General features: G+C 43.4%; 1 protein-coding gene and 1 long non-coding RNA gene across 2 annotated transcripts; both read right to left on the reverse strand.

The window, feature by feature from the left end:
* Positions 1–27: 27 nt before the first annotated feature.
* On the reverse strand, positions 28–15,605 carry LOC121293163. The gene is made up of 2 exons (XR_005946447.1): positions 14,010–15,605; positions 28–877 (listed from the first exon to the last, which is right to left on the reverse strand). It is a non-coding gene; the product is annotated as an uncharacterized LOC121293163 (long non-coding RNA).
* Positions 15,606–15,724: 119 nt separating this feature from the next.
* LOC121293164 (protein BTG1-like) lies at positions 15,725–17,300 on the reverse strand. The gene is made up of 2 exons (XM_041215925.1): positions 16,790–17,300; positions 15,725–16,233 (listed from the first exon to the last, which is right to left on the reverse strand). Exons 1-2 carry the CDS (start codon positions 16,932–16,934, stop codon positions 15,821–15,823), a joined length of 558 nt encoding a protein of 185 aa, XP_041071859.1. The 5' UTR covers positions 16,935–17,300; the 3' UTR covers positions 15,725–15,820.
* Positions 17,301–17,509: the final 209 nt, after the last annotated feature.

Here is a 17,509-nt window from a genome sequence, read left to right on the forward strand (position 1 = left end):
CAAATAAATGGCCAGACATCACGCACAAATCATTGAGCTGCTTTATTTCACCACAAGGAAATATACAGAGCAACAGCGATGATCAAAATCCTGTTCAATTATTAGAACTTGTCTTTGTGTAATGATACAAAACAAACAAACAGACCACATTTCTCCAACATCACTGAGTTAATTTGCTTGGCTTAAACAAAATGACTTCTAAACATTCCTTCATGATCTTAACTTTCTCGCACCCTTTTCTGGGCATTACTATTCTTACAGCATTCTGCTTCAAAACAAAAAAACAAGACCTAGGCTTGCTGTCTGTATCTGTCTTTTCATTTCCTTCTGTCCCCCCCACAGAAGGGTTCAGAGGTTTCCTGTGACAACATACAAGATGTTTAGCATCTGCTGAGGCAGACTAATATATATTATTTACCACCGCTAAGAAATAACATCAAAGCTAACTCGTCAGTTTGGGGCCAGAAAGCTAAAGATAGTCAACATTAAATGCACTAAAGAAATCAAGAGAATGGTTAGAATGCAGAGCTTGCTACCAAAGGTAGTAGTTGTGCCGAATAGCATAGATGCATTTAAGGGGAAGCTAGATAAGTCATAAAGGAATAGATGCTACAAATCTAAAATAAAAACAGAAAATGTTGGAAATATTCAGCAGCTATGTTAATTGTGTATTGTTGTATTCAGGTGGTGGGCATTAACTGGGGATTCATCTGTGCTCCTATAAATAGGAACAACCTGAAATTGTGGGAGGTGAGCTAGGAGGTGCATATTTGTAAAGTGTATCTCTGAGATAAAGCTGTTAAAAAGTGTGCAAAGATTGGCTCCAGTTCTATCCTTTACCATTTGGCTTTCTGGAACAGAACAGCTGAAGCAGCATCTGTGAAGAGAGGAACAGAGTTAACCTTTCTAGTCAGTGACTTTTGGAAAAATCAAATCGGTACAGAGGCAAGGAAAGAGGGAGAGAAGCAAGAGGGAAGGTGTGTGATAGGGTGAAAGGCAGGAGAGATTAAATGACATAAGGGATGATGGTACAAGGCAAAAGAAGGTGGTAAAGGGACAAGAAAAATGGGGTGTAAATGGGAAAATAGAATCATCAGCAACTGCCATACAAAAACAAAAACTATCTTTCAATTAAGCTCGTTATATGCCTTCTGAACTCAACAATTTCAGATAATAACCTCTGCCCCCCCCCCCCCCCCCCCCCCCACCACCACTTTTCCCTTTCTAGATAGCAGCTGCTGTTAGTGCTTTATGGGTCCAACACCATCCCAAGGTGCTTTATGGGCGCGCAATCAAAAAAAAATGGAATGCTAAGCCAAAGGAGCAGTGACTGAAAGCTAGGTCTAAGAGATGGTAGTGGAAAAGCAGGAGGTAGTTCAGGAAAGGAACTGCACAGAGTGGCCACGGTGGGGCGAAGATGGAGGAGATGAAGGATGGCTTGAGGACAGAAGCAGGGGAATCACATACAAGCAGGATGCTGGGCTGGAAGGGTTACGGAAATAGGGAGGGATGAGATCATGAAGGGTTTTAAGTGTGAGGATGATAATATTCAATTTGAGACACTAGGGAAAATAACTTGGGTGATGAGTGTTTGGGATGTGGTGAGAGACAGAATACAGACATCATAGTTTTGATGAGCTGCAAGTTACAGAGGGTGGAGGAACTACCTAACAATAAAAGCTCAAAGTTTTGCTCCTTAAAACATATAACCAAACACCCCTCCAACTGCTCTGGTACTACCATCTCACACTAGATTAAGAGCGCTTGTATGGACACTCCTGTGGTATGATGCTAACATTTAAATGGCTGTTGATTTTGGGCAACTGGTGTAAAAAGAAAGCTCCAAGGACAGAAAAACAGCGGTAGCTGGATAGAAAAACAGTACATTATTAGCACAAACATATGGTCAGCACTAATCCTGCTGCTTTTTAATCATAAACCATTCATGTCAGCACATGTCGCCTTGTGCATATTCTACTAGACTGCTCTCTGGAGGTTTACAGCACACCATGGCTTCAGTTGCAGACTGTATGCTTTCTTTTTCAGTTTGCATGTTTGACACTGGAAGCCTATAAGTATGTAGAACTACTTTATTTCAAGATACTGATTCCCCTTGTAACACGTATGGTATTAATAGGGCCCAATTCACCCAGTCAACAACTTGCATTAATATGCAAGAAATCAAGATAATATGCAAGGCATATCCCAAGGAACACAACTGGAAGAAACTGGGTGCCAAACCAAAGGAGGTAGCATTGGAGAAGGTCATTTAAATATTGGGCGGAGTTGAGTTTTAAGGAGGCTCTTGGAGGAGAGCAGGGAGATGAAGGGGCTTTTAGGGAGGAAATTCCAGAGCAGGGCCCAGGAGCGGTTAAGGAACAGTCACAAATGTTGGGGTGAAGGGGTGGGAAGAATGACAAGGGGTGCAAGAGACAGGAACAGAGAGTTTGAGATGTGTGTTTTTGGGGTGGTCAAGTTTACAAAGATAGGGAGGAACAAGGTCACGAGGATTGGAAGTAAGGAACATTGTTATGAAATGAAGCCAGCATCTTATTTTACCCTTGTATTTCCAATCTTTTCAAAAAATAAACATGGCAGCAAATAGGAAGGGACAGCACAGCCTATTTAAATTCTAACCTTTAGCCCTGTTTAATGAAGTGACAATCCTCTTATTGTCTGCAAAAACTCTGAGCCAAATAAGTTTGGACGTTTCCTGGTTCCTAAGGGCGCCTTATCCCGTAGTTCTGAGAGACCAAAGCACTGGCTCTGATGTTTACACAGCCCAAGTAAATAGTTGGCCAGGGAAGTGGAAATCTTTAGAGATGGTGGAAGGCATCATACTCATAAGATCTCTCCACTCATCCAACTCTGTTCTCTTGTGCACACCCAATATCCTTCACCCCACCAATGGCAGCTGTGTATTCAGCCTTCAAGGCCCCAACTTCTGAAATCCCCTCCCTTAACCTCTTTTCCCCCCATCCCTGCATTTAACGTGCTGCTTAAAACCCACCTCTATGACCAAGTATTTAGTCACCTTGTCCCAACATCTCCTTATGTGACTCTGTGTCAAATTTTGACTGATTACACTCCTATGAAGCACCTTGGGCCATATTATTACATTAAAAATGCAATACAAATGCATGTTGTTGTGTTGGGGCAGAGTAGAGGGGACTTTCCTGTGTATTTACACATGGGTTTCTTGGTGTTCACAGCAGAAAGACCATCAACTTTCCAGCACTAAGTAAATCATACCTCACCAATGTAGGGTCTAAAACGCCACACATATTACTTTGGCATTCAAATGTGAAACAAAAGTAATTTCCAGCACAGGCCAGGTTCTAACTTGTGTCTTTAATGGAATGGTTTTGGTTATGCATAACACCCCCTCTAACTAATTTACAAGCACACACGATTGTGTTTCATTTGTCCTTTGGTAGAAAGATGGCAAAGGGAAACAGATGTTCGACAAAACGTAAAGCACCAGAGATGTAGCAGTGCGTGGCTGTTTAATCTTGTAAATAATGGCGTATTAACTCAGATTAACAAAAAAAATGGGGGATTTGACAATCTGTTTGTACTCCTGAAGCTGCATGATAAGAAGAAAGCCTTAATTAAAACCGGTTGTATTATTTAATCATTTTCTGCACATCACAGACTAAACTGGGTCCCTGACTGATCTAATTTCATAGGCAGTAAAAATAAAACACCGCTTTATTTGCACATAAACGGATGTTTCCGTACAAAATTGCAATGATCTGTAAAATTAGTTGCAAATCTGTTCATATTTTTAGAGCCCCTTTTTCTAAAGCCAAAATTCTTTGAATCATTTGATGTGGTGCCTAGGTATCAAGACTGAAGTAAAGAAGTCAGAACAAAACTATTCTTCTCCATTTACATCAATGTGGGAGATTTTCCTAAGCTGAAAGAAGCCTCGACATTCCCCACTAGTTCAGCCATTCCCATCAGTCTCTAGCACAGGAGGAGGCCATTCAGCCCAATATGCCTGTGCTGGGTGATTTGAAAGGGCGATCCACTTACTGCCACTTCCTCTGTTCTTTTGCCGTCACCCTGCAAATCTTTCTTTATCAACCATATGTCCAATTCTCTTTTTAAAAGTCACTATTGAATCTGCTTGTGTATTCCAAATCATAAAAGGCCGCTATGTAAAAAAACAATTCTCATCTCCCTCCAGTTCCTGTGTCAATTATATTTAAATCAGTGTCCTCTGGTTACTGACACTCCTGCCAACGGAAACCCTTTCTCCTTATTTACTCCGCCAAAAGTCGCTCTGTTCTGAACACCTCTATTAAATCTCCCCATCACCTTCTCTGCTCTGTGAGAACAATTGCAGCTTTAAGTCTCTCCACCTAACTGTTTCTGTCATCCTAACAAATAACTCTCTCTCTCTATTATAAACATGTCTATACATTCTGGCGCAGCCACTTTTAGCTTCACTTATCTATTTGAACAGCCTGTTCATTCCCAAAGAACCAGTTGGCAAAAAAATGGAAGGGCTAAAATATTGCACAAAACATGGTGAAAACTTACATTGACTGGAAGTCATAGAGATCTACAGCACAGAAAAAGGCTTTTCAGCCCATCGAGTCTGTGCTGGTCAAACATGTACCTAACTATTCTAATTCCATTTTCCAGCACTAGGCCCATTGCCTTGTAAGCCAAGGCATCACAAGTGCACATCCAAATACTTCTTAAATGTTATGAGGGTTTCTGCCTCTACCACCCTTTCAGGCAGCACGTTCCAGACTCCCACAAGCCTCTGGGTGAAAGAATTCTTCTTCACGTCCCCTCCAAACCTCCTGCCCCTTACTTTAAATCTATGCCCCCTGGTTATTGATCTCTCCACCAAGGGGAAAAGCTCATTCCTGACTATCTATGCCCTTCATAATTTTATACACCTCAGTCATGTCCCCCTCAATCTCCTCTGCGCCAAGTAAAATAACCCCAGTCTATCCAATCTCTCCTCATAATGAAAACTATCCAGTCTAGACAACATCCTGGTAAATCTCCTCTGCAATCTTTTCTAGTACAATCACATCCTTCCTATAATGCAGATTCCAGAACTGCTTGCAATACTCTAGTTGTGGCCTAACCAGCGTTTTAGACAGTTCCAGCATAACCTCCCTGCTCTTATATTCTATGCCTTGGCTAATTAAGGCAAGTATCCCATATGCCTTCTTAACCACCTTATCTACTTGTCTCGCTACCTTAAGGGACCAGTGGACATTGTACACCAAGATCCCTCTGATCCTCGGCACTTCCCAGGGTCCTACCATTCATCGTGTATTCCTGTGCATTGTTTGTCCTGCCCGAGTGCATCACCTCACACTTATCCAGATTAAATTCCATTTGCCACTGATCTGCCCAGCCCATCTATATCCTCCTGTAATCTAAAGATATCCTTCTCACTATTTACCACCCCACCAATTTTCATGTCATCTACAAACCTACTGATCAACCCTCCTACATTAAAGTCTAAAGTTTATCACCCAAGCAAGAAATCAAAATGATCATGCCATTGCTCAATTCTAATACGAAATTCCAAGTACTTTCACTGCCTGCATTCTAATTTTGATATACACAACTACATCTAGTCCTGTGCTTAAATATATGTCGTATACAGCAAGCACACCTGAGAAACCAGGTTAGTCCCATTTCTCTGTAGCTGAAAAGGTTATGTAAATAAAAGCACAGCAAAAGGTATGAAGTCAATATACTTAAACCCTGAGCAAATAAAGGCAACTTAGCTTAACCGAGCATAATGAGTTCAAGAATAACACTACATTTATTTTAAATAAATGATTTATAGAATTGCTTTGTGGACATTTTTCAATGTTATAATTTACCTCAGCGCAAAGATTCAACAGCAATTTTCTTTTTTTTTTTAAAGATATTTTATACTCGCCATCACTAAATTTGGCCAAATCGTTGACATTGATCCATAGTAATTTATTCTGACCTTTTTAAGTAAGTATTCCAGAATTATGATATATTTAGAATCTGTGTTTATGTTGTTATAAATACTAATCCTCAGAAGCACACAGGCTCAAGTTACAGCTACAATATCCCACAGTGGATGCATTTATTTGTGTGGGTACCACTCTCGTCTCTTGAGGCAGCAGTTTGAGAGATTAAGCCCCACTCTGCAAATTAGAGCACAAAATCTAGGCTGACGCATTCAGTGCAGTACTGAGGGAGTGCTGAATTGTCAGAGGTGTTGTCTTTCCAATAAGACGTTAAACCAAGTCTCCTTCTGAGATGAATGTATAAAATCTCATGGCCATTATTTCTAAGCAAAGCCGGGGAGTCATCCACAGAGACCTGGCAAATAGTACCTGAGACACAAGACAGGGCCTTAGTTTAAGCTGTCATATGAAAGACAGTGTCACCTCCAACAGGGGAGCACTCCCTAAGTGACAGTCTAGAGTTTTGTGCTCAAGTCTCTGGAATAGGGCTTGAACCCACAGGCTTCTGAGTGCTACCACTAAGCCATGATTAACCATGGTAAATGTAAATGAATACAGTACTCCAGATGGGGCCTATGCAGAGCTTTATACAACTGAAGCGTGACTTCCACCCCAAAGCAAGCAGATGGTGTGGGGGGAGCAGGGGCCATGGGAGTGAGCGGGGGAGGGGAGAACATACTACTTGTCATTATGGTTTAATCCATTTATATTCTACCCAGTCTCAGATCTATTTCTAACAAGATTACCCAGTAACAAATAGTACTTTGTGAACCAGTCCATTCGTAATTGGCAATTTTTTTTGTGAATTCTTCACTGCTGTTTTCAGTCCAACGGTTATTTTCCACTCTCGATTTGTGCCAGTGAAACAACTGATAATGTTCTAGTTTGTGGGGAGGCTCATTCAGAATGTACAGCATGGAAAGACCATTCAGCCCAACTGATCCCCGCTGGTGATTACTGCTTCACATGAGCCTCCTCCCACATCAGCTTCATCTCAACCTGTCAGCTCACCAGATTTTTCCCCTAATTCTGCCAGCAGAAAGAAAAGTACAGCCACAAATGAAACATCTACCAGAGGGCAGTGACAACCAGGGAAAAAATGTAATGATTATTGTTGGTCACCTGGCACACAGTCAACATCAGTGCAGAAGCCATGATCTCTTCCTGCTCGACAGCCTAAGCTTAGAATCAAGGGCTCAGATACACAGCAGACAATTCAGGGTTTGGGCATCTGACAGGTCAGCTACTTCAGCTGTGCTGTCGGGTCTTATTTCTTTGCTAATTTACATAACTTCTGTTTTGATCAGCCTGAGGCAGTGCGATCTGTGCTCAGAACCTTTATTAGCCAGTCACTACTAGAGATGAAGAAACAACTTTAGTGGAAAGATGAACTGTCATCACACTACTCATGTATGAGCGACTCCCTCTGGGTCCCCGGCATCACTGCTCAATTTACTGGGAATCCTCTACTCCATTCTGTTGCCATCTCTGCTTTAGTAAAATCTGGTCTTCTTGGCTTACTTTCCTCTTCTACTTCTAATGATCTTGGTGAAGAACCTGCATTGTCCTATTCTTTTGGCAATTGCGGCTGATGCCATATTTGTCCATCAATACTTTCATGTCAGCCTCTACCTCCAGTGTAGCAAGATCGCTGGTCCTGGTGGTGTCCTGAACATCACCTTCACTGTTTGTGCTGCCAAATTTAACTCTGCCACAGAACTTCACTACAATTGCTCACTGATAGTTATTTTGTCTCAAAATCTGCTCAAAGGTGTCCCCATCTCCAAGACAGGTGATCTTCTGTAATTGATAAACACCGTTTGCCTAACAACAGCTTGCATTTACATAGCTTATTTTATATTGGAACATTTCACTAGACTGAGATGAAATCAGGCAAACTGACACGGAGTCCAAGATTTTAGGAGGGATGACATAAAACTTGGTCAAGAGGTTTTAAGGGGTGTTGCACAGAGAGAGGAGGAATGGCAGTGAGGTTTGTGTTAGAGAGAATTCTGAAGCTAAGGGCCTATATAGCAAGAGGCACAACCATCAACTCTGGAGGAAATAATCAAGGATACAAAAGAGGCCAGAATTGGAGGAGCACCAAGTTCTCGGAGAGTAGTGGGGTGGGAACAGCTTACAGAGATATGGAACAAGGCCATGGAGGGAACTAAACATGGATCAGAATTTTAAATTTGAGGCGTTGTTAGACTGGGAGACAATGTGGGTCAGCAATCGGGGGGGTGGGGGTCGCTGGTGGTGATGAGTGAACAGTACTTGGTGCGAGTTAGGATATGGGATAGCAGAGCTTTGGGTGAGCTCAAGCTTAAGGAGGGTGGAAGATTTAAGACTAGTCATAAAAGTATTGGAATAGTCGAGTCACGAGGTAGTGGCCAGGGAGTGGGATGGAATTGTTGGCTAGGGATCGGAGTTTGTGGAGGGGGGTAGAAGACAATGGCTTTGATCTTCCAGATGTTCAAGTATTTCTGCAGCTGCTGTGAATTCTCAAATGATGTTTAACATTTTCCTCTTGAATACTTTGGTGAATCATCTCCAAAGACTTTATGATATGAGCCTGACTCTGTATGCTCCTGAACAAGTCACCACCATTTGGTCTTGCGCCAAAGCTAGTCACTGTAGCTTATATTTCTTCAAAAATTGCTCCATCTGTGTAGTTGATAACTAAATCCTGTCATTATTTTTCCATTGGGTTAAAGGTTTCCTTTGGACATTTGCTATCTTTTATCAGACCCTTCTACTCAAGTCCATCCCAAAATACGTTTGATGCATAGCTCATCTCAACATTCATAAACTTCCATCAGACTGTCAAGGGCAGTCACACACCAGGGCTGTCAAGGTGCAATGGCTGATTCAGGATATTGCATTATCCTCCAAGACTATCATTGCAGTCACAAAGATCAATTCTTTAAAAGATGTAGTCCCTAAAATACTATTCACCTGTAATGATACTCCATTAAGAGGCTTTAACCCATTTGTCTTCAACAGGTTAATGCTTGTTCCATAATTTCAGATGAATGCATTGAATGACAGCACAGCTATTTCTTTCACAACTCAAGCTAAGAGTTACCTCATAGGTGGCCCCACCTTCGTCCTTCATCCATTATCATTCTTAGTGCCATTATAGCCTTTCACCTCAAATGAAAGTCAAATCTGCCCCATTGTTATGCTTACTTCCAAGAAATATCACTGCCTACACAGTTAGAGCATGCTATGCTCACCTCTTGAATCCTATTTCAGAGGCTTAAGTTCAAAAGCTAGGCTGACACCATTACAGTACCAAGGGAGTGCTGCACTGTAAGAAGTGCTGTCTTCTAAAACAGACATTAAACCGCGACCCTGCCTGACTACACAGGTGAACATGCGAGGCCTCACAGGGGAGTTTACTGCAGTGTTTTGGCCTCGAAGGGAGATGATGGTGTTGTGGTAATGTCATTGGAATAGTAATCCAGGCTAATGCTCTGGGCACACTTGTTCAAATCCCACTACGGTAGCTGGTGGAATTTAAATTCATTTTATTAAATAAAACTGTAATTAAAAAGCTAGTATCGGTAATGTAACCACTGCTGATTGTCGTAAAAACCCTTCTGGTACCCTAAGCCCTTTCAGGAAGGAAATCTGCCATCCTTACCTGGTCTGGTCTGCATGTAACTCCAGACCCATAGCAATGTGGTTGACTCTTAATTGCCCTCCAAAATGGCCTAGCAAGCAACTCAGTTGTATCAAATTGTTTCAGAGTCTAAAGCGAATTAAACCAGGCAGACCACCCGGCATCGATCAAGGCCCCAAAGATGGCACAAACAACAATGTCGACCCTGCAAAGTCCTCCTTACTAACATCTTATGTGCCAAAATTGCAAGAGCTGTCGCACAGACTAGTCAAGCAACAGCCTCACATAGTCACATTCCCAATATCCCAGACACCACCATCACTATGCAGGCCCACCAGAGGTGGTGGCACAGTGGTATACAGTCCTCAACATCGACTCTGTACCCTATGAAAGCTCATGGCATCAGGTCATACACAGGCAAAGAAACCTCTTGCTGGATACCACCTACTGTCACCCCTCAGCTGATGAATCAGTGGTCCTTCATGTTGAACACCACTTGTAAGGAGCACTGAAGGTGGCAAGGGTACAGAAAGTACTCTGGGTGAGAGACTTCATTGTCTATCACCAAGAGTAGCTCAGTAGTACCATGACTGACCAAGCTGGCCAAATTCTAAAGGAAGTAGCTGCTAGGCTGGGTCTGTGGCAGGTGATGGGGGTGCCAGCCAGAGAGGAAAAAACTGCTTCACCCTCACCAGTCTACCTGGCGCAGACGCACCTGTCCATGACAGTATTGGTAGGAGTGACCACCATGTGGTCATTGTGAAGATACCGTCCATCATGTTGTGTGGCAATATCACCGTGGGATAAATGGGATAGATTTTGACTAGATCTAGCAACTCAAAACTGAGCACCCATGAGGCACTGTGGGCCATCAGCAGCAGCAGAATTGTAAAAAAAAAAAAAAAAAAAAATCGGTAACTTCATGCCCTGGCATTTCCCTCACTCTACAATTATCAACCAGGGGGTCAACACTGATTCAGTGAAGGGTGCAGGAGGGCATACCAGGAGCAGCACCGCGCATATCTAAAAATGAGGTGTCAACCTGGTGAAGCTCCAAAACAGGACTACTTGCGTGCTAAACAGCACGCGATAGACAGAGCTAAGCTCTGCAGTCCTGCCGCATCCAGCTGTGAATGGTGGTGGACAATTAAACAACAAACTGGAGAAGGAGGCTCCACAAATATCACCATCTGCAATCATGGGGAAGCCCAGCACATCAGTGCAAAAGAGATGGTTGCGGCATTTGCAACAATCTTCAGCCAGAAGTGCCAGGTGGATGTTCCATCTCGGCCTCCTCCAGAGGACCCCAGTATCACAGATGCCAGTCTTCAGCCAACTGGATTCACTCCGTGTGATATCAAGAAATGGCTGAAGGTACTGGATACTGCAAAAGGCTACAGGCCCTGACAACATTCCGTCAACAGTACTGAAGACTTGCCACGCCCCAGGCCAAGCTGCTCCAGTACAGCTACAACACTGGCATCTACCTGGTTATGTGGAAAATTGCCCAGGTTTGTCCTGTACGCAAAAAGTAGGACAAATCCAACCTGGCCATTTACCACCCCATCAGTCTACTCTCGACCAGAAGCAAAGTGATGGAAGGGGTCATCAACATTGCTAGCAAGTGATGCTGACTCAGAAATAACCTGCTCACTGACGCTCAGTTTGAAATCTGCTAGTCACTCCACTTCTGACCTCATTACAGCCTTGGTTCAAACATGGACAAAAAAGTTGAACTCCAGAGGTGAGGCAAGAGTGACTGCCCTTGACATCAAGGCAGCATTTGACAGACTGTGGCATCAAGGAGATCAAGCAAAACTGGACTCAATCAGAATCAGGGGGAAAACTCTCCACTGGTTGGAGTCATACTTAGCACAAAGGAAGACGGTTATGAAGGTCAGTAATCTCAGTCCCAGGACATCACTGCAGGAGTTCCTCAGGGTAGTACCCTAGGCCCAACCATCATCAGCTGCTTCATCAATGACCTTCCTACCATCATAAGGTCAAAAGTGAGGATGTACATTGAAGATTGCACAATGTTCAGCACCATTTGAGGCTTCTCAGATACTGAAGCAGTCCATGTCTAAATGCAGCAAGACGTGGACAACATTCAGGCTTGGACTGATAAGTATCAAGTAACATTCACTCCATACAAGTGCCAAGCAATGGCCATCTCCAAAGAGAGAATATCTAACCATCGCCCCTTGACACTCACTGCCATTATCATCACTGATTACAGCACTATCAACACCCTGGGATTACTGCTGACCAGAAAGTTCACTGGACCAGCCTTACAAATACTGTAGCTACAAGAGGTCAGAGGCTGGAAATTCTATGACAAATAACTCACCTCTTGACTCCTCAAAGCCTGTCCACCATCTACAGGGCAACAAGTCAGGAGTGTGATGGAATACTCTCCACTTGCCTGGAGTGTAGCTCCAACTACACTCAAGAAGCTTGACACCATTCAGGACAAAGCAACCCTCTTGATTGGCACTACATCCACCACCTTAAAAATTCACTCTCTCCACCACAAACATGGTGGCAGCAGTGTGTACCATACTTAAGATGTAACGCAGTAACTCACCAAGGCTCCTTTCAAACCTGTGACCACTACCAGCTAGAAAGACAAGGGCAGCAGATGCATGGGAACACTGCCATCTGCAAGTTCCCATCCAAGCCACACACCATCCTGACTTGGAACTATATTGCCACTCCTTCACTCACTGGGTCAAAATCCTGGAACTTCCTCCCTAACAGCACTATGGATGTACCTACACCACATGGATTGCAGTTCAAGGTGCCAGCTCACCACCACCAATTAGGGATGGAAAATAAATTTTGACCCAGCCAACATGAAAGAACTTGAAAAAAAATTCCCTCCCAAACCAATATCTAGAAACATCTGGTCATAATGTGATTGCTTCTTGTGGGACCATACTGTGCATAAATTGGCTGCCACCTTCATTACATTCCAATGGTTACATTTCAAAAACTACTTCATTGACTGCTAAGTGTTTAGGGATGTCCTAAAGGCACTATATAAAACTCTCATTCTTGCTTGTATCTGTATCAGCTGGGAACATTCTATGAAGTTGGTGTCTATTCAAGATCCTTAATAATGAAATGGGGAGATCCTTTTGCATTCTTTTATTGAAATACCTTAAAGTCTTATTTCCACCTAGCAGAATATATTTATAGCCTTCCTTTGAAAAGCAAGACTTAGACAACATAGGTCAAGGTTCGCGAATTCAGGCTAATGGAACAAAAGCATAGAAATCCCAGGGATTTGCTAACTGCTACAACCGATTTCCACTAAGAGCCACCCCCAGCAATGCACCAGTGTGTGAATTCAAAGGAAAAAAAACCCTCAGATACCATGTAATCACAAAATCAAGAACCACAAAAGCAATCTGGCCATTTTCTGAAGTGTTTGTGATACCCAGTAATAATATTGAGTAATATTCATTATCAGGTTTGTGTAGCCTGGCAACTTAGGACATATTTCCACCCTTGCAATTGTTGATAACAGCTTCCACCTTCTTTCTGCTTTCGTTAAGAGTTTCAAATCATGTCCATGCATCCAGGGCTAGATTACCATTAATGGGTTCCTATAAAGATAGCAACTTGAGTTGTAATTGTTCTCTTCTCCAGTTCTGTGTATCCAAGTAAACAATGGCAGTTCAGCATTAATCAAAGGGGCATTGTCTTTATGAGAAGTGTCTCTGGCAATCTTTATTTTGTCTGTGAAAGGAGCCTTGCAATTTTCCTCACATCAGATGCAAATGAGGCATGCTGATGCAAATTACATTATTGTCTTTGTATGTCTGTAAACAGATGAGAAAGGGTTTGCCAAACATTTTTTCACAAAGACAATGCTCCTTCAACTGGACAACTTATCAGCAGGATCTTTAACCTGCAATATTTAAGAAATAATTAATTTAAATATCTTCTCACTTCCAAACCCATGGAACTACAAATATTGAAAATTCAACAGAATGTGCTTTTAAACAGAATTTTGTCTCCATTATTAAATGAGCACCCTCAAGATGACAGGGAAGGGGAGTGATTGACATAATGGGGGAGTATTAAACCTTAGCAGCTGGAGGAATCTGCCATACATTGCAAATGAGGGGTTAGTGGACTTAATCATGAGCAAAAACGTTCGCGTTTTACTTGCTTCCATAAATTGAGTACAATTCATCTCATAGCTGGTGTGAGCATTCTTCTTAACCAAAGAAAAAAAATCTTTCACTTGTATTAATTATAATGTATGGTATTTTAAAGAGGCACCTCACCTTGCATAATGAAAGGGTATCAAGAAATATTCTCTTCTGCACAATAGTCTGTCTCGCTACCATCCCTTTTAAGAGATAAAAAAAATCTTCAAAACTTACCAGCAGTTGTCACTGTTAAACAGTGGTGATTTGGATGAATGTTCCTCAAGCTGCTCAAGATCCAGTCTGCACTGAAACAAAAGGGTTTCGATCTCCATCTCAGTCCCAGGGAAGATGGTAGGGGATAAACCACTGCCGGTATCATTCAGTGTCACTTTGAGATGCAATAGATCAGAAGTACCCAAGGAGAGGGAGATAGCTCCAATTGTAAGCGGCCCACTTTATACCTTTGGTTACGTCAAGGCTGGAAATATTTTTCCAGAGGTACGGCGACTTTGAATACACAAACTGGGAATGTGAGGGCTGGGGATTGCAAATGCAAGCAAGCCACATCTAATAACCAGCCCCTTGGTTACTGAGGAAACTCTCAATGGCAAGACCTGACATGTTGAGACTTGTTGTGCACTTTACCAGGCATTGATCTTCACACCAACGCTTTCTATTTATAATAAGTAATCGCAAGTTCATTCAGACTTGGCCAGCTAAACACTGAAGGGTTGGGGCATTGGGGGAGGTCAGGGAATATCTGAACTCCCAAAAGATCCAAGTGAAGGAGAGAGAGATCTGGACAATGCTTTGTCACACTCATGTGTTTTCACCAATCCTTTTACCCTGAACATCTTTCTATCAAAAAAAATTATTTGAGGCATCCTACAGAAATTTTGGCTGATTGCAATGCCAAAAATGACCATACTATGCATTGTTTTGAAACATCAAATTAGCTGACGACTTGAATTTGAACTAAGCTTTTACTTCCCTCTTTTGTGGCTAATTTTGGAATTTCATCATGTTGAATACTGGCTGCAGGGGGACACAAATAAACTGGAAACATTCCCCAACCAAAACCAAACACGGAAGGCAACTTTTGTTCTTGTTAAAATGGCGAGATAGGAAACGTTTTATTATAATTGAGAAGAAAATTTCTCTTCCAAAATAGAAATCTGTACAACTTTTGCCACAATCAATATACATGAACTGTACAAATTTACAGCAGTTCATAATTTATCAAATTGCAAGAGATGGTCAAAACAGAATTCACAAATCAAACATTTGTGAAGCTACCTGATCACGGTAGAGGAGAAACTACAGTCCGCATCCACTTCACTGAACAGTGCTAAAAATGAAAGACGGCACTTTAGAAAAACCCTAGGCTAGCAATGTACAGATATAGCTATTTCATCAAAGTAGGTTAGTCAAATGTTAAAGACCAGTGCTCTTGTAACTCTACAAAGGCTGTTTAAACCCATTTCAAAGAAATATTTTCACCCTACCCTCAATTTTATGTTTTTTTTTTAAAAAAAAGACAAATTGCCAAGTGCCAAAATACTGCTTTGGGGAACAAATAAAAGGCGACAAACAGTTGGCAGTTTTCGCTTTCCCACACAGGAATATTTCTATAGATATATATACATATATATATATATATATATAAAATATATAATTTTGGTTTGGATTTGGTACTTTGCTGGAAACATTTGAGCAGATGTGACTTTTTTTTTCCTGAAAGACACACACACACACACACAGCCTGTGTGAGAGCTACATAACCCTTTCCTTAACATTTAAAAGAGACAACCAGCTTCCCCCCACCCCCCCCCCACCCCCCCCCCAACCCTCCCAACTAAACAAAGCCCAATTTGGGTCCCCAATAAACAATAGCGCCTTCCTTTCCTTCCCACCCCCTCCCTCCAGAAGTAAACCCCCATTTCTAGTGCAGATTTAGTTTTTTTTTTGGCGGGTTGGGGTGGGGAGATCCCTCCTTTTTATAGAAATATATATATATATAGATATATATATATTGTTTTTTCGCACTAGCTGGACACGGTCATCATGCTGTAGGTTTTGGAAGGGCTGGTCCTGCCCAGCAGCAGCTCGTCCTTGCAGCTGGTCCGGCTGCCGTCCACCATGGCCAGGGAGGCGGGCAAGGGGGGCGAGCCGGCGCCCAGGCGGTGGCCATGGCCGTGGCCGTGGTGGTGGCCGGCGGGGTGAGGAGCCTCGTACAGGACGCAGATCGAGCCGTCCTCGCCGATCCGGTACGACACCTCGTAGGGATCGACCCAGAGGGTGAGTTCGCTCGGCAGCAGCTGGAAGACCTGCTGGTCGCTCAGTCCGATCCGGTTCGCCGCCTTCCAGATGATGGGGTCCATTTTGTGGTTGATCCGGATGCACCGGTACCCGGAGCCTTTGCACGGTTTCTCGGGGAACCAGTGGTGCTGGTAGTGCTCTGTCGGGAAAGAAGGAAAACAAAACAAAAAAAAAAAGAGAAAGACAAAAGCAAAAAAAAAAAGACACGAGATTGTCAATGAAGAAACGGACAGAGAGAGAGAGAAGCGCCTAAAAGTTGGGGGGGAAGAGTTAAAAACATTGGTCACCGCTTTTTGCAGCGCCAAATCGTTTCGTGCATTCGAGATTCAAGATTCCCGACCCTGGTTTTAAATGCACCTGAAAGGGCATTTTGCATTTAGCGTTAAGCACCGCTTTTTTTTTTTTGCATTTTGCACAAGACAAAAAGCATGGCCGGGAGGGGAAATTTTTTTTCAAAAATGTGGACATAGAAAACTCGCGCAATGCCTTATCCCCCGCGCTCGCGCTGCTGCTGCTGCCGTCCCGGGACAATTGCGATTGAGGCGGGGGGGGGGGCATCCGTTGGACACGAGCTCCCGGGCCCACGTTCCATTTTTCGAACGCGGGGCTCAAGCCGCGTTCCATCCACCCCTGGGCGCGCGCCTGCCAGACAAGAGACAGAGAGAGAGAGAGAGCGCGAGAGAGCAGACACTTACCCGCCAACAGTTCCTGCAGCGACTGGCAGAAAGTCTGCAGCTGCCGCTCGTCCACCGTTGCCTTGGTCCGGAGGAGTTTACAAATAAATCCCACCGCCGCGCTGATCTCTGGCTTCATCTCGGCCCAGGTGCCCAAAACGTACATTTGAGGAAATTTTTGTTTTTCTCTCTCCCCCTCAGAAAGTTTATTTCTCGACAAAAATTGATTTCACCAAAAGTAACCCCCCCCCCGCGGATTTTTTTTCCCCCCTTCTCGCTCGGCGATAATGTGGATTCGGGGGGAACGGGGCTTACCAGGTTTTTGGAGGGGGGGGTGGGTGTGCTGGTGGTGGCTGGTAAAAGATTTAAAGGGAAAAGTTTTTGTTTCGGTCGTTGCCTCTGTGTGTGCGTGTGTGGCGGAATAATGAAAGTCTTTGTGGGTGCGATGAGTCAGCGGTGTTGCTTTATGTGGCGCTGCCGACGCTCCATCACCAACACATGCGGTCGGTCCGCCACCGAGTGGGACGGGGTGGAGCGCGGCGCACCTATTTATATAAGGGAGGCAGGCGGGAAGTGACGTCTTGGACAACAAAGGGCGGGGCTCGAGGGTGAGTTGACGTCATCGTCGCGAGGGATGCGGGTGACGTAATTCCCTTGACTTGCCCACGGAGCGCGCGGGTTGGCGGGGCTGGACGTCACGTGATGCGACAATACTACGGATACATTGCTGATGGCAGGGGG

This window comes from Carcharodon carcharias, chromosome 21 (assembly GCF_017639515.1).
Source record: "Carcharodon carcharias isolate sCarCar2 chromosome 21, sCarCar2.pri, whole genome shotgun sequence".
NCBI lineage: Eukaryota > Metazoa > Chordata > Chondrichthyes > Lamniformes > Lamnidae > Carcharodon > Carcharodon carcharias.

Bases quoted from the DNA above. Each gene is read 5' to 3' on its own strand.
- LOC121293164 (XM_041215925.1), bottom strand. From the start codon at position 16,934: ATGTACGTTTTGGGCACCTGGGCCGAGATGAAGCCAGAGATCAGCGCG. The intron at 16,234-16,789 runs GTAAGTGTCTGC...CTTTCCCGACAG, and splicing joins GCTGCAGGAACTGTTGGCGG to AGCACTACCAGCACCACTGG.